This window comes from Lemur catta, chromosome 1 (assembly GCF_020740605.2).
Source record: "Lemur catta isolate mLemCat1 chromosome 1, mLemCat1.pri, whole genome shotgun sequence".
In the NCBI taxonomy this organism is placed as follows: Eukaryota; Metazoa; Chordata; class Mammalia; order Primates; family Lemuridae; genus Lemur; species Lemur catta.
Window position 1 is genome coordinate 108587446 of NC_059128.1, and position 23572 is coordinate 108611017.

General features: G+C 62.5%; 2 protein-coding genes across 3 annotated transcripts; both read right to left on the minus strand.

Annotated features, from left to right (window-relative positions):
- Window positions 1-1376: 1376 nt before the first annotated feature.
- On the minus strand, window positions 1377-18274 carry NCLN (nicalin). 2 transcript variants are annotated; one of them, XM_045544380.1, is made up of 15 exons: window positions 17674-18274; window positions 13377-13567; window positions 12749-12893; window positions 11067-11161; window positions 9799-9879; window positions 7982-8085; window positions 6794-6882; window positions 6545-6684; window positions 6203-6381; window positions 4898-4985; window positions 4775-4813; window positions 4542-4705; window positions 3358-3411; window positions 3160-3238; window positions 1377-3039 (listed from the first exon to the last, which is right to left on the minus strand). In XM_045544380.1, exons 1-15 carry the CDS (start codon window positions 17855-17857, stop codon window positions 2980-2982), a joined length of 1692 nt encoding a protein of 563 aa, XP_045400336.1. In that variant the 5' UTR covers window positions 17858-18274; the 3' UTR covers window positions 1377-2979. The 2 variants fall into 2 exon arrangements, with proteins under 2 accessions (XP_045400336.1, XP_045400344.1); XM_045544388.1 differs by having other exon boundaries at window positions 4542-4702; window positions 17674-17995.
- Window positions 18275-21253: 2979 nt separating this feature from the next.
- Window positions 21254-23572, minus strand: S1PR4 (sphingosine-1-phosphate receptor 4). Its single transcript, XM_045544551.1, has 2 exons — window positions 22100-23572; window positions 21254-21775 (listed from the first exon to the last, which is right to left on the minus strand). The coding sequence occupies exon 1, from the start codon at window positions 23520-23522 to the stop codon at window positions 22371-22373; it is 1152 nt and encodes a 383-aa protein (XP_045400507.1). The 5' UTR covers window positions 23523-23572; the 3' UTR covers window positions 21254-21775; window positions 22100-22370.

A 23572-nucleotide genomic window follows, 5' to 3' on the forward strand; every position in this document is an offset into this window, starting at 1 on the left:
GGACCCGCCTCCAGTTCCAGGAGGACCCAGTTTGAGAATAGGCAGCTTTGACCCGGGGTATGTGTGAGTCACTCAGGAAGCCTCAAGGGTCTGGCCCCACATACTGGTTTCCAGAAGCATCTTTGGAACACATAGGACAGGACAACCCAGCCTCCTCTGCCTCCACCTGGTCTAGCCCAGCCCCTCCGCCTGGGTCCCTGGCCCCCACCCTCACCCGTCTGTCCCCAGAGCAGCGGCCAGAGGGCGCCTGTGAGCACCTGAGTCAGGCCTGTCCCTCCTCTGCGCACAGCCCTCCATGGCTCCCAGCTCCCTCGGGATAAACCCCAAGTCCTCCCTGCAGCCCACCAGGCCCTGCACGACTTACCCCGTCCCCACTTCTCCCTCCCCTCTGCCCTCTCTCCCCCTCCTCACTCTGCTCCAGCCACACCGGCCTCCTCCCTGTGCCTCCAACACGCCAGGGGCAGCCCTGCCCCAGGGCCTTTGCGCAGGCTGTTTCCCCACCTGAAACACCCTCCAGGTTTCTCCCCGGCTGGCTCATCACTCAGGTCTCAGATCAAAGACTGTCTCTTCTGCCCACAGTCCTCCCCTCCGCTCCCCCAGGCCTCCTGCACCCTCCCTTCTTCCTTCCCTGCTTTCCTTCGCTGTCCCCCACCCCCTAGAACACGAGGTCTGTGAAGGCAGGGACTTTTCTGTGCCAAATACCCAGCGTCTCAGCAGCAGAGCAACTGGCATTTGTTGAATGAGTGAGAGAACTGGGCAGGCTGGGCGGAGCCTCGAGTACCAGGCAGAACCAGGTGGGGGACAAGCTCCGGATCCCCATCTGCTCCATGGGCCCTGGGAGACCCAAACGCACTGGGGACCTCCCTGGAGCCTGGACAGGGGCAGGGGCGGGGGCAGTCTTCACACAGCCTGGTGACCTCCCATCCTGGGTTGACAGTGTCCCCCAAACTCACATCCAAGAGAACTCCAGGATGCAGCCTTCCTTGGGAAGGGGCCCATGCAGAAGTCGTTAGTCAGGCCAGGCTGCAGGGTGGGCCCTGACCCGGTGTTTCTGGTACTCTCAAGAGACAGAAGGTGGCCCGGTAGAGACGGGGCAGAGACTGGAGTGACACAAGCACAGCCAGAAGGCGGAAGAGGCAGGAAGGATCCTTCCCTGGAGCCTCCAGAGGGGGTGGGGGCCCGAGGACACCCAGGACCACACGAGGGTCTTTGCTGTTGTCTGAACCTGCCTGGTTCGTGGGGCTTTGTCATGTGGCGGCCCCAGGAAGTGAGCACACCTGCTACCCCACTTCACAGCTCAGGCCGCCCCCCCCACCCCTCACAGCGAGAACCACCTCCAGTCAACACAAGTCCTCGGGGCCCAGCCAGGGCAGCAGTGACGATCATTCAATATGGCTTTATTTTCTCACTGGCCGGCTGCCATCCCACAACAGCCTGAGCTCGGATGGCCCGATCACCTGCCCGGGCAGCTCAGTGACACCCAGACAGAGGCCCCCCTTGTGGCACTCGAGTGCATCCCGTCCTTCCCCAGTGACATGGAGGCGGCAGCCTGAATCAGCGTCTGGCGCAGAGCACAAGTGCCAGCGGTGAGCGGGGCTGACGGGGCCCAGTGAGCAGTTTCTGGGGGAGGCAGGCACCTGGCATGGTGGACGGGGTGGAGGGCCGTCCTCTCGCCCCTTCAAGCCACAGGTCCCTTAGGGTGCTGGGCCAAGGAACTGATGGCCGAAGCCAGAGCCCCAGGCCCCAGGCCCCACCCGGCAGACTTCCGTGGCCCCCTGGGATCAAACACCTCCGGGCGGCTGAGACCTCAGCAGGCAGCCAGGCGGGACCCCCTCCGCTCTTCTGCAGCCCCCAGAGCCCCCCTTGGCAAACACATCACAGATTATATTGCTAATGAACAGACACACCTTGGTCTCCCTGAGGTCAGTTCCGGCCTCCTTCCCCCGACCCCTGGAGGGGCTCACGCCCTCCGTGGTGCCTGGTTTGTAGGGTTAAGGGCTCAGTCAACGGCTCCCAGGGGGCCAAGGGGTCACACGGAGGCACTAGCTGCCCTAGAACACGTCCTCTCCAGGGACAGGAGGCCCAGGCCCAGGGCAGGGAGCCAGTGCGGGGAGGGGCAGGAGCCTCCTCTGTCCCCGGGGCCCACCTGAGTCCCCCGCACTGCCAGTGCCCCGAGCCCCAGGGCAGGCCGGCCGGTCATGGGGAAGCGTGGAGGGCCCGGGACACGCGGGGAACTAGCTCACGGTTTGGGCCCGGCCGGGGCAGGCAGCTGGGAGCCCCACACGGGGTGCAGAGGACACAGCCTGGGTGCAGCCACCGGCACGTCACAGGACAGGCACGCGGCCGGCAGGCAGGGACAGGCTCCACAACAGTCACCACCACACTGGTCTGTGGTCAGACCCCGAGGCCGGGGTTGGAGAAGCGGGGGCCGGGGGTGCGGGGAGTGCGGCCGGAACCCGGGACCTCAGAGGCTGGTGCCGCCCCTCAGACCAGAGGGCCGAGAGACAAACAGCTGCATCCAAGCCACCAGGTCACCGGCGCGCGTGCACAGCCAGGGAGGGCAGGTCCGGGGCCATCCCCATGTCGTTGCCGTGGCAGGAGGGACGGCAGAGGCTGTGGGTGGGCGGGCCGTGTCCGGCGTGTCCCCTGCAGTGGTGCACGTTTGCTCACACGGAGCGAAGCCCGGCTCCGGGGCTGGGGGCTCGTCCGCGGCTCGTCCCCAAGTCCATGGCCTGGCCCCGGGACTGTGAGCAAGTTCTCCTCCAAGGAAGTTCAAAGACAAGACAAAAAGAAAGAACCCCCAGTCCTACAGAGCAACACGGAGGACCCCTGTAATTGTGTTTCGCCGGTGAGGGGGACGTGGGCCCCTGTCCCGCCGGGGCGGCGGAGGCAGCGGGGAGCGTCCGCTCACTCGTGCGTGGCCGGCGGGCAGGGAGCGGCAAGGAGGGCACAGGCAGACAGGCGGGGGCTGCGGGGGCGTCACTGTGTCTTGGCCTTCACGAGCAGCCTCTGAACCGTCTTGTAGAGGAGGCTGAAGTGCTGCAGGGGTAGGGTGGGGTGAGGGTGCGGCAGGACTGAGCCCAGCCGATGGCAGGCAGCGGCAACACCTGCTTCTAGGCTGGGACGAGGGCTGGGAATGGGGCCGGGGCTGCCACTCACCTGCACGGCCGTGTAGGCCATCCCGAGGTAGGCGCCAATGCACACGGCCAGGAGCAGGTCAAAGATGGCCGGCTTGACCCTGGGGGAAGATGGGGACCTCGTGGTTGGCCGGCAGGGCCCAGGTGCTGCCTCGCCAGCCCCCGGACACCTGTGGGCCGGTGTCCCCTGCACTGGAGCCAGGGTGAGGGGCTCACTCACCTGTACGCATTCATCACCTGCTTCAGCTGGTCGTAGAAGACGAACTCTGGGTCCCTGGGGAGAGAGCACATCCTCAGGGACTCGCCTGAGCCACCCTGGCTCAGGCACGTCCCCACACCCCTTCTCAGAAACCGTGATGAACAGGCCAGCAGCCCCGGGGCCACCCGGAGCTCCCGCCAGCCCCGCTGCCAACTGTCCCTTGTGGGGAAGGACAGCGCTTATTCTTAGGTCACATCCTCCCCACTCTTTTTCTGGGTGTTAAAATATATTCTTTCACAATAAAATAGGGTGGCTGAAGGAATTTCACAGGTCTGGGAAGCGTGTCCAGAGAGGAAAGGTGACCACAGCCTGGGAATGAGACACCCTGGCTCCACAGATGTGGTCCACTCTGAGCCTTGGTTTCTTCTTCTGTGTCTTGCGGGACAGCTGTGCATGCCCACAGTAGGTGGGGACCCCGCACAGGCACTGGGCAGCTCAGGTATGTCTCCTACCACGAGGCCTTGAGGTGTGGGCTCAGCCCAACTGGGGAGGAGCTTGGGGCCTCCAACACAAAAAAGGCAAAACCCAGGGGGCTGCACTGAGCCACATTCATATATGGGGTCAGAGTCACCCGAAGGACCAGAGTGTGAAAGAACCACAGAGCGTGGGGGGTCTGGGGCTGCCACATGGCACACAGAACGTCCACTGCGTGTGCACAGCAGGAAACCACACGCCCAAGGAGGAGCGTGTCCAAGCACTGCCCGGACATACTGACCGCTCCTCCCGCTTCCCCCAAGACCTGACTCTAACTGAGAGGCCTGTACTTTCTACTCATGGTTCTCTTTTTCTTCCTATTTTTTTTATTACTTTCATTATGTATTTATTTTTTTAGAGACAAAGCCTTGCTCTGTCACCCGGGCTGGAATGTAGTGGCATCATCACAGCTCACTGCAGCCTCCAACTCCTGGGCTCAAGCGATCCTCCTGCCTCAGCCTCCCGAGTAGCTGGGGTTACCGGCATCACCAGTGTACCTGGCTTTCATCCCGTATTTTCATTTGCTCCATCTGGCACCCTCTGGGGCGGGGCAGGGGGCGAGCGGAAGATTCTGGAAGTTGCGGTCCCAGTGTAGGTGATGCCCCCTGGCCTGAGCCCTGCCGTGCGTGAGCCCCACACTGACCGGGGTGGGCCCTGCCTGCGGCACTCACCGCTTGTCCGCCTTCACATGGTGCTGCCGCACGTCCTTCAGGTAGCGGCTCAGGTAGTGCTCCAGTGTGCTCAGGAACGTGCTGTCCTTGTCCACCAGCTGGGCCGCCCGGGGCTGGTTGGTCAGCCAGTCCATGACGGAGTCCAGCTGCTCCTGCTGGATCTGCTGCAGGGACGGCGGCCTTGGTCACGGGCCCAGGCCCTCCCGCCCGCCCGGGCCCCTAGCCCCCCTTACCATCTGCTCCGTGAACACCGGCATGTCCGGGGGGGTCCCCTGCAGAGGGAGAGAGGAGGGGCCATGGCCCTGAGTCTGGGGCGCCCGGCGGGCAGGCCAGGCGCTTGGCGGCGGAGGGCTTACCTTCTCCGTCAGGTTGTAGATGACACGCGTCAGGGCCTCCGCGATGATCCTCGTGTTGCGGGTCAGGGTTTTAGAATCCACCCGGGACCTTCGAGGTTTAAGATAAAAAAAACATCTTAGAATTGGAATCATTTACAATCATCACAAAGCAAAGAATGAAAATCTCTGAGGATGGTAAAAATGAGAACAGCGACAGCCTTCCTGGGCAGGGGAGGGCCCTCTCCACACCCGAGTCCTCTTTAAAAGGGGGGTCCTCGCCGCCCCTCCTAACAGGGATGTCCTGGCCCCCGCTGGGCCAGCCACCGAGCTCTCTCGGAAGCCAGCCCAGTGCGAGTGGCCGCGCATTCCCGCTCTGGCCTTCCCGTGTGACTGCGCCACCTGGGCCTCAGTTTTCTCATCTGGAAATGGGGGTGACCGGCACCCGCCTCCCAGGGCTGCCGGGGGCAAACTCATCGTGACGCCTCTGTAGTGGGGTGAATGGTGGCCCCCCAGATTCACATTAACCGAGAATCTCCCAACAGGGGCTTCTCTGGAAATAGTGTCTTTTCAGACATAATTAGTTGAAACGAGATTGTGCAGGAGTTGGGGGCCGATCCCATGGCTGGCGTCCTCGCAAGAGGGAAACTCGGACACAGAGACACAGGGGAAGAGGCCACGTGGAGATGGAGGCAGAGGCTGGAGCAATGCGGCCACGAGCCAAGGATGCCTGGAGCCCCCAGGGGCTGGAAGAGGCAGGAAGGAGCCTCCCCACGAGCCGCTGGAGGGAGCTGGCCCTGCCCTCAACCTGACCCCAGACTTCCGGCCTCCAGGACATGGGAAGAGATTCCTGCTGTCATAGCCCCCGGGCTGTGGGGCTCTGTTCTGAAAGCCACAGGACACTCACACCCGTCCACATGACTGAGGACACCTCTCAGCGTGGGCCCCAGCTGGTCACAAGGGGCACCTCCCTGGGCCTCCCGCAGGCTGGACAGCACCATCCCTGCCCCGATGGGGCTTGCCTGGTGCCCCACGTGTGGTGCAGGCACAGCAGGAGGGTGGCAAGAGCTTCCCGCTCCTAATTCAACAGGTGACAGGACCTGGGGGTCCCACGTGGGGGCTGTGACCCAGGCCACACACTTCGTCTTTCCTGTCCCAAGCAAGGGTCGAAAACTTCGCGGCCCTGCTTCCTGCCACAGCCACGCACCGGCCCCTCCCCTGCTGCCCTCGGGGGTCTGTTCCCTTCCCTGCGGCCCCCTGGAGTCATGACCTACTGCCCCCCCCCGACACCCGGGCGGACAGTTCTGGAAGGCAGCGCGCCGGGCTCACCGCACGTCCATGATGCTGCTGCGCTGGCCATCGCGGTGGCTCTGCAGGTGGGACAGGGTGAAAGCAGGCAGCCGGCGGATGGCGAAGCGCTCGTGCTCCCAGGCCAGCACATCCTCCGCCAGGTTGATCTTCTTGTGCACCATGGAGAAGCGCACCTCGGGGAACTGGTGCGCCGCCACCTGTGGTCCCGGCGCGTCAGGGGCGGGTCCCAGCTGAGCTCCCCAAGTTCCTGCAGAGCCGGCCCCGCCTGGGCCCACTGCCTGCATGCTCCCGTGGCACCTCCCAGCACCCCCCCACCCCGTGTGGGAGATGAGGAGGAGCCTGCCCGCCCCAGGCACCCACTGTCTCCAGCTCCCGCAGGAAGGCGTGCTGCAGGGTGCCCTCACGCGGCGGCTTCGACACGTGCAAGTGCAGGCTGTTCCCGCGGCCCACCGTGTCCAGGCACAGGACGAAGGCCACATTGTCCTGCAACAGGCTGGAGTCTGCAGGGAGCCAGACACCGAGCGCTGGGGAGGGGACGGGAAACCAGGCAGGCCCCGGCCCTCTGTGCCGCCCCCAACCCCCATGCCCCGACCTGGGGCGACCTCGCACCTGTGTGGTCCAGGTTGTCTTCCAGCCAGCGCTTGGTCCCCTGGTAGTTGAACTTGCCCCCCCCAGAAGCAAAGAACAGGAGGTTGTACCTGGCAGGGGGAGGACAGGGTTGGCTGTGACAGGTGAGCACCCTGGGTGAGGACGGGCCAGGTCGTGGGCCCAAGGAGGGGCTGGGAGAAGGTCTCTGCGGAAGTATCAGATCATGACCACCCCCCGGGGCAGGGTCTCCCAGCCAGGCACCGCCGACACTGGGCCATCCTGGGCACTGCAGGTGCTGAGCAGCGTCCCTGCCTCCGCCCACCCCATGCCAGGAGCTCCCCTAGAAAGGACAAACGCAAATGCCTCCACACGTCACTCAGCATCCCTTGGGGACAGAATCAGCCCTGGGTGAACCAGGTGTGAACACAGACAGACACCTGCCCCTCAGACAGGGTGGCACAGGTCTCACGTCAGAGCTCGGAGAAGTCAGGGCCACCCTGACTGGGATTTTTCTTGGCATCCTCCTCACGGTCACAAAGCGACTGCCCAGCACCGGGAGTCACGTCCAAGTTCAGGATGAAGGTGGGGCAGGGGAGCAAGTCCATTCTTAACAAGTGGTAAAACAGGTGCTTTCTCATCCACAGCCTCTAGGGACGGGAGTCCCACCAGACCAGGGAGGGGAACGATACATTATTTAGAAACAAACTGAGTCTAAGCCCTGCTCACAGTGGACACCAAGTAAACCCTGGTGGGGCAGACAGCATAGACCAGGGGACCCCCAGCCCCTGGGACTCTCCTCCTCCTCTCCCCCTCCCCACTCAGGTGCGTATTTAAACGTGTGCAGCCTCCTAGGACCTCAGCAGGGCAGGGGATTGTGGGACGCAGAGTCTCCTGGGGGTCCGTGGAATCCCTGAATCCTGGAGGCCTCACCCATGGGGGATTCTGTCCCTGGGAGACATTTTTGGCCGCCTGGATGGATGGGTGCTCCTGGGTGGGGGCAGGGACACCGCTCAGCACCTACAGTGCCCAGGATGCCCCACCCCAGAGAACGATCCGGTCCCAGTGTCACAGTGCCCGGGGGAGACCCTGTCTCTGTTCTCGTGGCTGAAAACCCTCCCAGCGGGGTCCCGGGACTCGCAGTGGGGCTCCCAGGAGGTGGGGCTGGGAGGGCGCAGCTGCTGCCCGGCACACGGGAGCCCTGGCACTCACGCCGCGTGGGTGCGCTTGTAGGTGTAGAGCCTGGAGAAGAGGCGCGCCAGCTCCAGCAGCACAGAGACCCCGCTCCCGTTGGAGTCCGCGCCCAGCGACAGCCACTGCGGGGCAGAGACCAAGGTCACCCCGGCTGCCCCCACTCTGCTCGGAACCGACTGGCTGATGGTGCCCGACGTCTGCGGGGCCCAGCAGAGCCCAGACCTCGCCGCTCCCCATGGCGCCCCCCTGAGCCGGTGAGAAGCCGCACTGGGGCCGGAGCCGAGGGCCCAGCTGGTGGATTTGTTCACCGGGAGCCGTGTCTGCTCAGCCCCAGGCTTGCACAGTGTCCCCTCACTCGGGGCCAGCTCTCCTACCCTGGCGCCCCCACCGCAGGGGGCGGGCACAGTCTGACCCCGGCCTACCCTGTCTGAACTCATCTTGTTCTAAAGCAACTTTCTCAACGGGGCACAACTGATTCTTAGGAAGAGAAAAAAATCTAGGCTGCTGCAATGGCTGGGGACTGTCCCAGGTCACAGTACGTACAGGGGTCTGTTGGTGAAACTGAAGCTCGGGGGCAAGGTCCCACTTCAGCCAGACCCAGAAGGCCACACGGCACTGGTGCTGTCTAAGGGGACGTCAGGCAAAGCCAGAGACGGGAGTGGACTCACTGGGGAGGGGCTGGGGAGAGGCTAAGGGGGCTACCTCATCTTGGGGTGAAATTCTGGAAGACAGCATGACAGCTGCACTACTCTGGGGATGTACTAAAAACACTGAATTTTACGTTACGTGAATATCTCAAAAAATAAATCTAAAAAACTTCACGTGGAGCGATGATGGGGACAAAAATATCAAAATGGCTCCTTTTCAGGGAGGCAGAGACTGAGCCTGGTTATACACCGACTGGGCCCAGCTGGACCCAGCGTTCTCAGGGATGGGGCCTCGGCCCCCCGGGGCGGCCACGGCGAGGTCAGAGGCTCAGCCAAGTGGCAGCCCCACCCGCCACCCAGCGCCCTGGGCATTCCGGCCACTTTGTTCACAGCAGGACGTCCCCATGGCGGAATCAGCCCTGATTCTCATTCTGGTGCAGCCCCGACCCCACCGTGCCTGGCACAGAGCAGGACAGAGCCGCAGCACGGGGCTGGGGCTGTGTCCTTAGAAGGCGCCAGTGAGGCTGCTCTCGGGTGTCCGGGACCCTGGACAGCCCCACCTCACCGGCTTCGCAGGCGGCTGGGCCTAAACTGCCCCTGTGAACACTGCGGTCCACACCTGCCCTGCTGTCCTCTGAGTCTGGACTCCTGGGATCCCGGCACGGGCCAGGCGGTGTGGGTGGGGACGGGTGCGTGGCCAGCCCCCACAGACACCTGGGTGCTGGGTCCTTGCAAGTTTCCCCAGGGATGACACCTCCACAGGTGCTGTCACATTCGCTGCTGGGGTCGGAGTGTCCTGTGTGACTCCCCAGGGAGAGGGTTCTGGAAGCTGGGCCTGGCCTCCCCACTTCACCCCACACACTTTTTCCCTTTGCTGACTCTGCCAAGTCCCTTTGCTGTCATGAAACCATGGCCATGTGCTGAGCCCGGGGGGGTCTTGGGGACCCCAACACAGACAACCTGGTCTCAATTCCTGGCCCAGCCACCTACGTACCCTGGGACCTGAGAGACTCCCCCAGCTCAGAGACACAATGACGCCGCTGCGGGGTCGTCCCAGGGCTCGAATGCACATGGACATCAGGGTTGGTGAACCGCTCGGACCCCAGCCGCCGTCCCGACGGACATGCTGCCCCTGGACTGGGCTGAGTCCAGCCCCACAGGGCGGGCGTGGGGGACGCATGTACGTACTGGGGCCACTCCGAAGGCGTCATAGTGGGCGACGATGACGATGGTGGGAAGGTCCTCTCCGCCCAGCCCTGTCAGCCGGCCCTGCAGAGAGACGGAGAGACAGCCCGTGAGTGGCCCTGGCTGCCACAGCATGGGGCCTGTTCAACCCTAGTTCTGGCACCTTCCTTGGCACTGAAACCCACAATGGCGTCTGCCTCTGATCTGGGGGGTGAGGCAGAGCCCCGCGAGGGGGATCCCACCCCTACTCCGGCCCACGAGGCTGATAACTTTCACAGAATGGCGCCAGTACGAGAAGGGATCCAGGTCCTGGTGCCCACAGACAAGGTGGTGGTGCATGACTTCAGGTGTGTGCCGGGCCCTGGGGTGCAGAGACGTCAGGCAACTCCCCTGCCTTCGGGGTGGCCGAGTGACCTGGCACCACCCGGTGTGAGCCCCTGAGGACAGGCCCACAGGAGCCCAGGTGCCAGGTGAGGACAGTGGCTCCTGGTTGAAGACCTGTGTGGGATTTCTCAGGCCCAACCCCAGGCAGCTACAAAGGCGGCACCTGGCAGGCCCCGGGGGAGCTGCCTGCCCACGCTGGCCCCCAGTGGAACCCGCTGCAGCCTCGGGGGGAGCCAGGGTCAAGGTCTCAGCCCCACCTAGCCGGGCGCCTTCCTCCTCCACCTCTTTATCTGAGGCCAGGGTCCCCTTCCAGGGCCTCTGCCAAGGCCTTCTCCTGGGGGACGAGGGGCCCTGAAGACACATCCCCACCCTGACGCTTCCACCTACCCGGTTACGTTCCGAGCTACTGAGCCCTCACCCCAGCCCTGGGACCACAAAACTGCAGGAGCCTTCTGTTCTCTCCACAGGGGGATGACCCCACACTGGAGCCCTGACAGGTGAGAGCCCCTGACAGGTAGGCCATTCGGGGCAGTCAGCTCGGGGAGCCGGCTCTCCGGGGCAGGGCTCCTGCTCGCAGCCCGCAGTGAGCCCGGCAGGCTCAAGCCCTCACCCACAGCTTGTGGCTTCAACCGGCCACTCGCACACCCGGCCTCTTGCTCCCAGCCTGGCTGAGCTCCCGACAGCAGGGAAACAGGGGGACAGTGGGGGCCGGCCACTGTGAGGAGTCAGGGCAGGTTTCCAGCAAGGCGGGTGCCTGATCCGGTGCCCTCACAGAGGCTCCGTCGAGCGGGACTGGCGGTGGGCAGCCAGGTGCCTAGGCGAGTGGGAGCCGGCCTGGCTGGGCTGGGGTCAGGAGCGGGCGGCGGGGAGCGGCAGGGGGCACTCACCTCCACGCTGGTGATCAGCCAGTCGCTCACGGCCTTGCTCTGCACCCCACTGGTGACCATCTGGAAGCCGTTGGCGGTGGCCGTGTGCAGCAGCACTGGGGATGAGGGCGGGGTCAGTCGAGCCGGGCGCCAGAGCCAGACCTCCGCCCCCAGCACCCAGGACGTGGGGTCTGGGCAGGGCAAGGTGGTGGGTGCGGGGACCACCAACACCCATGCGCATTCCAAGACAGGCTTCTCCTAACATTAACCACATATCCACCCCCGAACGTTCCGCTGTGACGGTTCTCCTTTTACTCTTGGGCACTAAATAGGAGCCCCCCACTTTCCACATAGGGCAAAGACCGCCCTCACACACCAGAGAGTTCAGCCTCGTTCAACCTGCACTTCTGTTCCTTAAGCATTTCAAAAACACAGTCATCCGCCGTAGGCACAGAAGACACTAGTGCTGGGGGAAGCCTGTCCCCTGGGAACTCTCTTAATACATGTTTTGTGGATCTTAATCTATTTCAAAACAAAAAAGTCAAAGGCAATCATAACCAATAGTGTGTGACTTCATAGCTCATTTTTCCTCTAAGCTGTGTAAAAGGAGCACTTCCGCACACCACTGAGCTCTCTGCCTCGACATTTCCAACGCTGCGTGATACTCCACCATGTGCGAGATGCCTCCCTCCTGCTCCTCTAACTGGATATCTGGGGATTTCCAACAATTCACTCTTCTATTGCCACGTAAAATGCCACTGTCAAGACTTTGAGACTAGGGGTTGGCAGCTTTTTCTGGAAAGGGCCGGAGAGTTAATACTTTCAGTTTTGCAGGACAGATGGTCTGTCACAGGCTCAGGGACTTAACTTTGCTACTGTGGCAGGAAAAACCCCACAGACCATGCACAAATGAATGGGCATGGCCCTGTGCCAATAAAACTTTATTTATAAAAACAGGCATCCCCTGGGCCGAAGTTCCTCATCTAGAGATTGCCAATAATTTGGTCGTGAAGAAGAAACCTTTTCTTACAGCTCCGACACATATTGCCAAACCGCTTCCCTGAGGAGCCGTGCGGGTTTATCCATGGGACAAACCCCCCTGCCCCGGCCCGTCCTCGCTGACCCTGGGTATCCGCTTCCTCCTCACACCTGCTGTGTCCGTAGGTGGACACGGCGTGGGCATCCCCTCTGCTCCCTCTAAACAGCACGCCCACCCCCGCCTCCCCCGCGACAGGTCACACCGCAGAGCTCCCCGCCAGATCCCCTGGTCACTGGGTGCAGAAAAATGTGTTTGTCCCTCTTTCCTGAGAATGTTGCTGGCCCAGCTGACATTCTACAGCAAGGTGACACTGAGGATTTACTCGGCAGGCAGAGAACCAAACACCCGCCCCTGTTTCCCACGAGCCGTGAGCAGCTGGGGTGGGACATGCCTCCCTCTAAGCGAATGGCCCTAAACCTCCGTGTGCACAGGAACCAGTGGGCTGGTGGGGGACAGAGGGCTGCAAAGTACAGGGTCCTGGGTCCCAGCCCCAGGTGGTGGCGCAGCAAGTCCACGGCGGGGCTCCGTAATCTCCACCATTAACTACAGGCAACAGGACCCCACACACTGGCTCTGCGTGTGGAGACGGCACAGGGTGACCACAACCCTGGGACAGGGAAGCACCCCCACGCCCTCGGCCCCCTCCCTGCGGCCGAGAGCCCACCTTCAGCGGCAGAGGCGGAGCCCTGGGAGGCAGAGGCGGCCTGGGTCTGCTCATAGATGGAGAGCAGGGCCTCGTCTTCCACGGCAAAGTACACGGGGACGACGGTCTCCATGGCCAACATCTCAGGCTCGATCTCCATGAATTGCTGTGGGGGAGACACACGTTTAGGGGGCTGCTAGCCTGGGTGGGGGAAGCAGATTGGCAGGGCCAGTGGCTGGCCCTGGAGGGAAGGCAGGTGGCTCAGTCAGTGGCATGAGCTGCCCCCTCCACAACCCCTTCTCATCTGCAAAAGCACCTCCACTCGGGGCTCTCGTGGGATCCGACCAGATCCTGTTCCTTCGAGGCAGGATCTCCCCGGGCCCTGTGGACACTGGGCTGGGTTATTCTCTGGGGTGGGGCCATCCCTGCCCCCACCCACCCATGCCAGGAGCTCCCCCTCCTCAAATTTCTCCAGACGGTGCCCGGTGTTCTCTGGAGACGAATCCGCCCCTGGGGCAGGACCGTCAATGGAGGGGAACAACATCCCACTTTCTAAAGGGCCCAGAGAGATGAGGCGACCCGCCTAGGGTCACACAGCTGACTCCAAATCCAACCCTGAGCACATGGGCGGGGAGGGCCAAGCGCTCACCCGGACGACGTCCTGGGGCACGGCCGCCACGGCCCGCGGCAGGATGATGACCACGGCGCCTGCCGACTGCCGCAGCGCCTTCTGGTACTGCTCGTAGGAGAAGTCCAGCAGCCGCATGAGGACGCAGCGGCGGCTCAGCACATCCGCGTCCATCGTGCGCGCCTCTGTGTTCAGCACGGCGTTCCGCGTGCCTGTGGGAGAAGGGGGTTTGTCTCTCAGCGGGCACCAGGCCAGGACCTGCCCAGCCCCCTTCCGTGCCCGACCATCTTAGAAACCTGCACACACAGCTGGGGTCCCAGCCGAGCTGCCTCCAGCCCCACCCACCAGGAGAGCAGAGCTCCACAAAAGGAGCTGCTAGCACTCAGCTGGGATGCGGGTGGCCGCCCAGAAAGCTGGGAACCCCGACCGTCACACCAAATTGCCCAAATGTCAACAGCAAGCAATGGGTCTACTGCATGTAATACACCGCTCAGACCCACCTGACGTGTGAAAAACCAGTGAGCAAACCCCGCTGCGCGGCTCTGGGGCCTCTGGTGAGCCCCACACAGGAAGCGCTCAAAAGTGACAACGCAGACATGGTCTTGGGTCCCTGGGGGACCCGCCTGTCCTGTCCCAAAGGTGGGGGCTGGAGGAGCCCCAGCACAGGTGACGCACTCGGGGACGCCTGCCAGGCCCTGTCTCTGCTTTCCAGGAAGGGGTTGCCTGGGAAGGTGGCAGACAGGACAGGGCGGGCTCTGAAGGACCATCTGATGGGCTGGAGTGGTGGTTCCGGAAGGGCACGGGGGGGGGGGGGAGGACGGGAGGGACACCTGTCCCAGGTAGGGACGCTGGGTGGGGGTCTCTGGGCCTCTGCTCCCCTTCCCGTCTGACCTCACTTGCCCACAGGGGGCCTGCCAGGGAGATGGCAGCAGAGACCTTGAGGAAGTCCTTGGGGCTCGGAATGCTGGGAACACCCCTCCCCGGTGCCCCACCTGTCCCTTTGGTCTCCCAGGGGTGGCTCAAATGTCACCTCTTCTGGGGGTGGGGAGGTGCGGGCCACCCATAGGCCCTACTGTGCCCTGGGCCAGAGGCTGGGTGTCCGCTCGCTGGAGTTCAGGACTCGCTCTCAGTGGGGAGCGGGTGAGGTCACAGAGGGAAGCAGCAAGTGGACACAGGTCCCCCAGGACGCCCTCTAGGATGGAGACCAGCCCCCTCCGAGCCCCGTGTCACTCTGTCCCCATGCCCTGGCTCACCCAGAGGCCCAGGCACAGGGGCTTTCAGTGGCACGACTGCCTTTGGCAGCTCCACCCTCCCCGGAGAGCAATGGCCAGGGCGGGCGTCCGTGAGCCAGCGTGGACACGGCCCCCGGCCCTGCGTCTGGAAGGCTGCGCGTGCGGGCACCACAGAGGCGGGTGCTGGGTATCGGGGCAGGGGGCGCCGGCCCCCATCGCAGGACCAGGCCTGGACAGAGGTGGACAAACTTTTCCATCACCTTGCCGGCCTCACAGGCTCTGTCACGATCACTCAGCTCTGCTGTCTCACTGTGAGAGCAGCCAGAGACGGACAGCAACACAGTGCGACCTTGCGACCGTGTGCCAATAAAACTTTATTTACAACAGGCAGACAGCTGTCAGATTAAGGAGCTCTGGTGAGCTGGGCCCCTGGGGCTGTGAACATCCCCACCCCATGGGGTCCCTGGGATGGGATACAAGTGAGGCACTGAACACAGCAGGAAAGGCAGGGAGTGTGACAATCTCCACCCGACACCAGCAACACCAGCGACACCGGCTACACCCAAAAACACACTTCCCGGAGGAGGGCCAGAGTCCACCTGCTGGGAGGAGCCAGCCCCACAAGGCCCCGCACCTGCCCGAACACAGAGCACCTCTCAGGCCCCGAGTTTCTCAACAGGAGCAAAGGGGAAGTTGGGAAAGGTGTCCCCAGCGAGTTAGGGTGGCGGCGCCCTGCGGAGAGGGTGCTGAAGACACGGGGAGATTGTGTAAGAGTGACGAGAGTGACTTAGCAGGCCGGTCCTCAAAGGCAGCACACCTGGGCTTTCCCAAGGACCCATCCTCGGCAGGGAGCCCGCCCACGCCACCATGTCTTTGGCTGCTGCCAGAGAACAGGGACAGGGAGTCAGTGTGGAGATGCAGGCCCAGCCGGGCAGCCACGCACCTCCGCGAGCTGGACCTCCGCCTCATGGCTGCAGAGGAGAAACAACGAGGGCCCCTCTGCTCTGCCTGGAGCCCACAGTCCTCCCAGACCACCGGGTGAAGGCCAGACACAGGGACACACCAGTCCCCGTGCAGGGCAGGTGGCTCTGGGTTTCTCAGTGGGAGTGACACACACTGGGGGCCACGGAGGAGAGCGGAAGGGACCCCAGGATCAGGGCAAAGGACTCGGAGGGAGGGAAGAGAAAAGGGCTGGAGGTGATGGGGTTGGATGCACAGAGGCTAAGAGAGAAGAAACAAGTCCCACGAGGAAACCAAGGCAGCTCTGAAAGTCAGCAAGGCTGTTGCTCAACACGGTCGGCCGGCATTTCCCAGGGGGGTTGTAGGGAGAGAAGGGACCCATCCCAGCTGCCATGTGGGAGCCTGGAGTGTGACCCCGGGGGGCTGGAACCAACAGGACTCGGACAGATCTGGAGAAACGGGTTGTTTCAAATCCCAGGAGCTGGGCCTTCTAGGCTGCAGGCTCCTCTGGAAAACCCATGAAAGCCCGAGAATCGAGCTGCCCGCTACGTGGCTGTCTGGCATTATCACCACTAAATGGCACTAGGAATTATGTTCCTCGGTGGCACAAGCCACGTCCCACAGGGCTCAGCAGCCCCCTGTGGCTGGTGGCTCCCCTGTCAGACGGGGAAGATAGAAAACACTTCTGCGTGGCAAAGAGTGCTACGGGCCAGTGCTGGTCGAGACCCCTCCCCAAGCACCAAATGGCATTAGGGGCTCCTGGTCCCCACTCCTGCCCTCCAGAGCCAGGGGCCCTGGGGTTAGACCAGCACTCTGACCCAGGGTCTCTACCCTCCACCCCCCAACACTGTGGACACTGGGGCTGGATTGTTCTCTGGGGAGGGGCGTCCTGGGCACTGCAGGGTGCTGGGCAGCATCCCTGCCCCTACTCACCCCATGCCAGGAGCTCCCCCCAGTCAAGACAACCATAAACGTCCCCACACATCACCCGATGTCCTGAGTTGACAACCTTTGCTTTAAATGAAAACAACATAACTTTGGGGTGAAATGGGATCCAAGGGGAAGTCTGGGTACATCCCAGAGACAGGCTCCCCAGGGGGCTGACAGAGGCTGGGGATCCCAGGGACTCAGGCTGTGCCTCAGCTGTTTCAAGAGGGGCTAGTCCAAGAGAACCGGGGCTCAGAACTGAGGGGGCCCGGGGAACGTGTGGAGAGGGGCTCCTTCATGGGGAGGTCAGGCTTGACCTTCAGGGACCTGAGGGGCCAGGCTGGAAGAGAGAAAAACCCAAGACCAGAAGGCTCTGGAACAGCAGTTGCAGCTACAATCAGGAAGAGACAAGGGCACGTACTATAGAATGATATGTGCTCTGGGGTGCTGAGTTGGAGGGGGTGGGGACGCATCCAAGGAGGGCAAGAGGGCACCCCCCTCCCTGAAAAGTCCCAAGGCCAGGGGATGGAACTGGGGAGGTGGGAGGCGACTACAGGATTCTGAAAAAGTGGCTCACACGCTGGGACCAGGGAGAGCCTAGAACCTGGGAAGAGACGGCGCGTTGACTGGGAGGCAGTGGTCAGAGCGAGCGAGCTCGGAGGCGCAGGGTGTGGGCACCGGACTCAGAGCGCGGGGTACCCGGTGTCCGCGGGAGGGGGTGGGGCCGGCCGGACCCCAGCGTCGGTAGCTCAGCCTGGCAGACACCAGCGCAGGGACGTTTAACTCCAAATGCGGTTAAGCCGAAGGTTGGAGGTCTAGGCACCGGGCGGGGTCCTGGGCGCTGGAGGTGAGGGGAGGGCAGTCGGGGCAAGTGGGCACTGCCCCGGGCGGACGCAAGTGCCCAGGGGGCCCAGGAAGGGGACACGAGGCGAGGCGGCGCGACTTTGGCTCGGCTACGAATAGCAGAGCGGGGTCCCGGGGGTCCCGGAGCAGGGGGCGCTTAAGTCCCGTGGCAGGGGCCGGGGCTGCGGAGGCGAGCGCGGGGGACTCGTCGGGCCCCGGGCAGGGAGAGCCGGGGTCCAGCACACCCGAGCGAGGGCCGGGGCGAAGAACGGCGGGTCGAGGGGCCCGGGGCATGGGGCCGGGAGCCCGGGGTCGGGGGGTCGGGGGCCGGGCCCGGGCCGCGGCGGCGCACGCACCGTAGGGCTGGCCCTGCAGGTCGTACTGCTGCATGCGATACACCGTGAACTCGTGCGCCGCGTCGGCCGCGGGCAGCGGCGGCGCCACCAGCAGCAGCACGGCGGGCAGGAAGACGATGAAGCCGAGTGGCAGGCACGACGCCTTCAGCATGTTCTCCAGCACCTCGCCTGCTTCCTCCAGCATCCTGGCCGGCGGCGAGGCCCCGCGGGGCGGCAGCGGGAACCGGACGGCGACGACTGCAGCGACGGCGGCTCCAACGGATTCACCTCGGCATGGGTAGCTGCCGGGGTTCTTCGGGCGCCGCGCCGGGCAGCCCGCGCCCGCCCCCCGGTCCTGCGGGCACCGCCGCGGACAGCCCACTCCAGCCGCGCTGCCTCATGGGAGTTGCAGTCCGCTCGGCGTACGCGCGCGGAGCCCTCTGGGAGTTGTAGGACCGCCCGCGAAGGGCTGTCTGGCTAACACTGCGAAAGTTTCACATAAACTACAAGTCACAAATCACAGAGGCTTTAAAAGACTATTCTGCAGTAGAATTTTCTCAAATTGCGTCTTTGGTGTGTGTTGCGTGGGAGGAAGGGGACGAAAGGCGGGGGCAGGACGTAACCTTGCGACCTGGAAGGAAGTTGGAGCTGAAGGAAAGAGGAAGTGGCTTCTGGCGCGCTAGGTCTCCTGGGAATTGTATTCCCCTCGAACAAACACAAAGGGTCATGGGAGCTGTAGTCTTCCTGACAGAAGTTTCGGAGGAAAAGACTAAAAAAGTCACTTAAAACTCCCAAGGAGGCAGATGTTAAGTAACACGAGGGCGAAGACTTCTGCCTGCTGTGTGCATCGATGTATCCCTGACACCGAGCACGAGCCCTGGCACACTGTGGGTGGTCTATGCAATTTTGGGACGAATGAATGAAAAATGAATAAAAAGTCGTGCTAGGCTGTGACACGGTGCGTTATGGTACTTGTAGTCGCAGCCTGGGCTGCACGCAGGGTGGGTGGCATCCTCGGTTATATTTATGCTTGATCACATTTGGGGCATACGTATGCTAAAAAAAAGTATTCGATGTTCCTCGGAAATTGGAATTTAATTTCTGAGCATTCCATATTGGTATTTCCCCACGTGGCAACCCTCAGGGTGCAGGTGTCAGGGCCAAGGTACACCAGGGGCATCAGCAACTCACAGCCCCTCGCGCAGATGGGAAGACAACGGTCCTGGCCCCTGGGCAATGAACATCCCGGCTCCAGACGGTTGTCTGAGGACTCGGGGCCTCCTTTCTGTCCCAAGTGAGCCCTGGCATTTGTGCCGATTAAGAGAATGGGCTTGAGTCCTCCATTTCCCAGCTATGTGACTTAGGGAAAGTCACTTCACCTCTCTGGGCCTCCGTTTCCTCAGCTATCAACTGCGAAGATACATAATGAAACACTCTGCCCCACCAGCGGTGTGTAAGGATTCGTCACGTCAATCCACATGAACGGATTCAGAGCTAGGCACACAGTAAGTGCTCAATAAGTGTTGGCAGTATGAGAATGCACCAAGCTCACGCAGCCTCAGGGCCTCTGCATTTGCTGTTCCTGCTGGAAAGTGCTTCCGGCACCTCTCTGCATGGCTGAGTATTCCAAGGAGGGAAGGAACTGACATTCATTCATTTGTTCATTCATTCATTCATCAAAAAGGAAGTATCGGGGAACAAGAAGCTACTTGTCTAAGCCAGGTACAGTGCCATCCTCCTGAACTTGGGAGGCCGAAGAAGGAGGGTCGCTAGAGCCCAGGGGTTTGAGACCAGCCTGGAGTACACAGGGAAACCCTGACTCAAAAAAAAAAAAGAAAAGAAAAGAAAAGCTACCTGCGTGGGTTTGAATCCCAGCTCTGCCACTTCCCAGCTGTGTGACCTTGGGTAAGTTACCTAACTTCTCTGGGTCTCAGTGTTCCCATCTGTAAAATGGAATTAATGGTGATAGCTGTCTCCTAGAGTTTTTGTGAGGATTAAATGGGTTAATGCAAACGGGATTAGAACAGCACCTAGCACTGAGTGAGATATAAGGCTTTGCAGTTATTGTTCACTTAAAAACACATGCATGATAGTTCAAGGGTGTCTACATTCCTCACCTTATCGAATCCTTGCAACATCCGGGAGAACAGGAGCTGTAGATATTCTCATTCTACAGACCACGGGAGCTGGGGAGCTCTAGTGGGTTACCGACACCAGTGAAGGTGTCACCGTTGACCCCTGGGCTATCCAATAAGTAGCAGTCAGGATTTCTGGAGACTGTTTCGCCACTGCCAGGGAGGAGAGCTGGCTGGGGTGGAGAAGGAGGAGTGGAAAGAGGTTTCTGAAGCCTCAAATGCAGCTGTGCCCAGTTCTCCCAGAGCTCTGGGTCACTGTGCTGGACCCTGTGCTGGGGACACAGCCACGACCCAGACAAAGCCACAATACAATATCCACCATCACAGAGCTCCAAATCCAGAGAAGGAGATGGATCCATGACCAGGTGTGATCAGAGCTGGGATGAAGGAGGCACAGGCAACTGTGGGAGCCCAGAGGCGGCCTTGGGAGAAGATGCAATCAGGGGAGACTTCCTGGAAGAGGTGGCACCCTAGCTGAGACCCAAAGGATGAGCAGGCGGCAGTCGAGTGAAGAATGAGGGAAAGCCACACTCAGCAGAGGCAGAACTGTAAGAGGGGGACACAAAGGCACTGTGGGACTCTGGAGGAGACCTAGGGAGGAAGAGAAATCAGGGAAGACTTCCTGGAGGAGGTGACACCAACGCTAAAGCACACAGAATGAGCAGGCAGCCGTCAAGTGGAGAATGAGGGAAGACGAGTGCCAACCAGGCCACTCTGGTGGGGGCAACAAAGGCCAGTGGAAAGATCCCCAGACGGGAGGGAGTTGTAAGTAGTTCAGCTCAGCCAAAGCAAACCACATGATGACACACCGGAGGGCAGATGGAGTGAGGGGGTTGGCTCATACCGGCCCAGAAGGCAGGCGGAGAGCTTTGGGCTGGCTCAGCCTCCACTCACAAGAAATGCCACCAAGACCCCACCCTGCCCGCTGCTGTCACAGATACACAGAACGGGAATCGAGAAGACATGAGAACCGTCCAGTTCTTGCGCACACAGACAAGCACTGGGGACTTGAGCCAATCCCGGCCAAGAGAACCGTCTGCGATGATGGAAACAGTGGCATCTATGTCGTCGTCCAAAGCAGGAGCTGGGAGCCAATGCCGACTCCACTAAATGTGGCTCTTGTAACTGAGCGTTAGGGGGTGACCTGTGTCCCCTCTCAAACCCATATCTTCATGTCCTCACCCCAGGACCTCAGACTCCAACGGTTATTTGGAAATAGGGTCATTGCAGATGGAAATGGTTAAGATGACATCATCATACTGGAGTAGGGGGGCCCTGATCCCACGACTGGGGTCCTTACAAATATGGGGGGAATGTGGGCACAGACACACACTCAGGGAGAGTGCCACCTGAGGACAGGGGTGACACTTCTATGCACCAAGGAACACCGAGGATGAGTAAACTCGTGTTGTCCAAGCCCGTGGGACTTTGTCTCGGCGCCCTAGCAAACCAAAACACAGACAAACTGAATTTTAAAATTTCATTTACTGTTCATGAATTTTAAACAGCCACGCGTGGCTAGTGGCTAAGATATCGTACAGTGCGATAAATACTCACCACTCACCGCACCCCCCCCCCACCATCGTGTGGCAGAGAAATAGTGGCTTCAGGCAGAGATGTCCCGTGCCCAGGTGGCAGGTGGGGTGGATCCCAGGCCCCTGTGCCCCAAGCACATGGCGGGACAGAGGCAGGGGATGGGGGGCTGGCATGGCCCCAGAAGGAGGGAGAGGGCTTCCTACCGGCACCAGCACCAACACTGAGCCGTGGGCTATTTAAATGTAAACAAATTCATATTAAATAGAACCTACAGTTAAAAGTTCAGTTCTCGGTGGCTCCGTACCCCTGTGGGGCTGGCATCTCCCGTGCTACGTGGTGCAGCCGTAGAACGTTTCCACCGTCGCCAGACGTTCTGTCGACACCTGGGCATCAAGTGCCGTGGCCGGCGCCGAGCGTGACCCGACAACCTTGTGCGTAGGAGCCGGATTAGCCTATTTCACAGATGCGGAAGGGCGAGGCAGTGAGTGCTGCAGGGAAGCTGCCGGACACTCCCCTAGGCCAGGAGGGCGAGGCCACCACACCTCTGCCAGTCCCCAGACAGGGTCTGACAGATGCAGAGGTCGGAGCTGGGGCAGGGGCCCTGCCTTCCCAAAGGGGAAGTGAGCGAGAAGAGGCCGGTGGCAACTGCCATCGCCGCTCCACCCCGTTCCGGCAATGCCCAGACGCGCTTGCTCACCGCCCACACACACACTCCTCGCTCTCGAGCCAGGCCCCCGAGGACTCGGGGACAAGAGAGAGGCTGCGACTTCTCGTACCGTCATTGAACTTCAATGTTGCCGGGGCATCCACCTCACCGTCTGCCCCACCGAGGCCCAGAGCGGGCCTGGGACTGCTCCGGAATCACACAGGAGCCCGGGCATAGTGAACCCACCGGCCCCCACTGTGGTGGCCTCCTTGTCCAAGGTGACCAGGGGAAACCCGCCTGGCGTCAGCAGGCCCAGGCAGCTGTGACGGGGCGAGGATCGCGGGCCCCACGCCGTCCTCCGCTCCCCCTCCCTGCACCCCAGGGCCCACCCCCGGGCGTCCTCAGAGGCTCCGCACGCTGGAGATGCTGGACAGGGGCTCCCGCATCCGAAAGCTGAGCGACCGGCCCCGGAAGCTGTCCCGCGGCCGCAGCGAGCTGTCGGTGGTGGAGGTGCCGGAGTGCGCCTCGGTGGCCTTGGCCAGGCAGTCCCCAGGGCCCCGCAGGCCCAGCCTGAGACACCCGCAGCAGAGGAAGCTGAGCACGGCGCGACACACCTCACGGCTGCGGAAGGAGTAGATGACGGGGTTGACGGCGGAGTTGAGCACGGCCAGCGCCAGGATCCAGTCCATGCCGCGCAGGTACTCCTGGGCCCAGACGTTGGAGCCGAAGACGTCGGCCAGCAGCAGGCCGAAGAGCGGCCCCCAGCACACCACGAAGGCCGCCAGGATGAGCAGCACCGTCTTGAGCAGCCGGCGGGCCTTGCGGCGGGCCGCGGGCCGCGGGGCCTTCTGCCCGTTGGCCTGCACGACGCGGAAGATGGCCCCGTACAGGCCGGTGATGGCGGCCAGGACGCAGGCGAAGACCACCAGGCAGAAGAGGATGTAGCGCTTGGAGTAGAGCGGCAGCAGGCTGGAGCAGCGCTCGAAGGCGCACACGCAGTTCCAGCCCAGCAGCGGCAGCAGCCCCAGCAGCGCGGCCAGCAGCCAGCACAGGCCGATGAAGCCGTACACGCGGCCCGTCTTGGTGGCCCGGCTCTCGGCCACCGGCCGCACCATGGTGGCGAAGCGCTCCCCGGCGGTGAAGAGCAGGCTGAAGGTGGAGGCGGCCAGCGCGGTGAAGAGCAGGCCCTCCCGCAGGAACCACTGGGCGGGCGCCAGGCGGAAGGTGCGGCTGCCCGACAGCAGCACGTTGGCCAGGTAGGCCGCGCCGGTGAGCAGGTCGCTGAGCGTGATGTTCACCAGGCAGTAGTAGACCCAGCGCCGCCACCGCATGCGGGTCACGATGGCCGCCAGCACCAGCAGGTTCTCCACCACCACCAGGCAGCTGGCGGCCACCGACAGCCCGCGCAGGACCCCCAGGCCGCCCTCCTCGGGGCCCTCGCGGCCCGCCAGCCGGCCCGAGTGGTTGTAGTGCAGGACGATGAGCCGGCTGTGGCCACTGGCCGCCAGGTGCTGACAGGACTCGGGGGCCACTGGGGACCCCGTGGCGTTCATGGCCTCCCCGAGGGGCAGACTGAGGCCTCGGGCAGGGTGGAGCTGCCTGC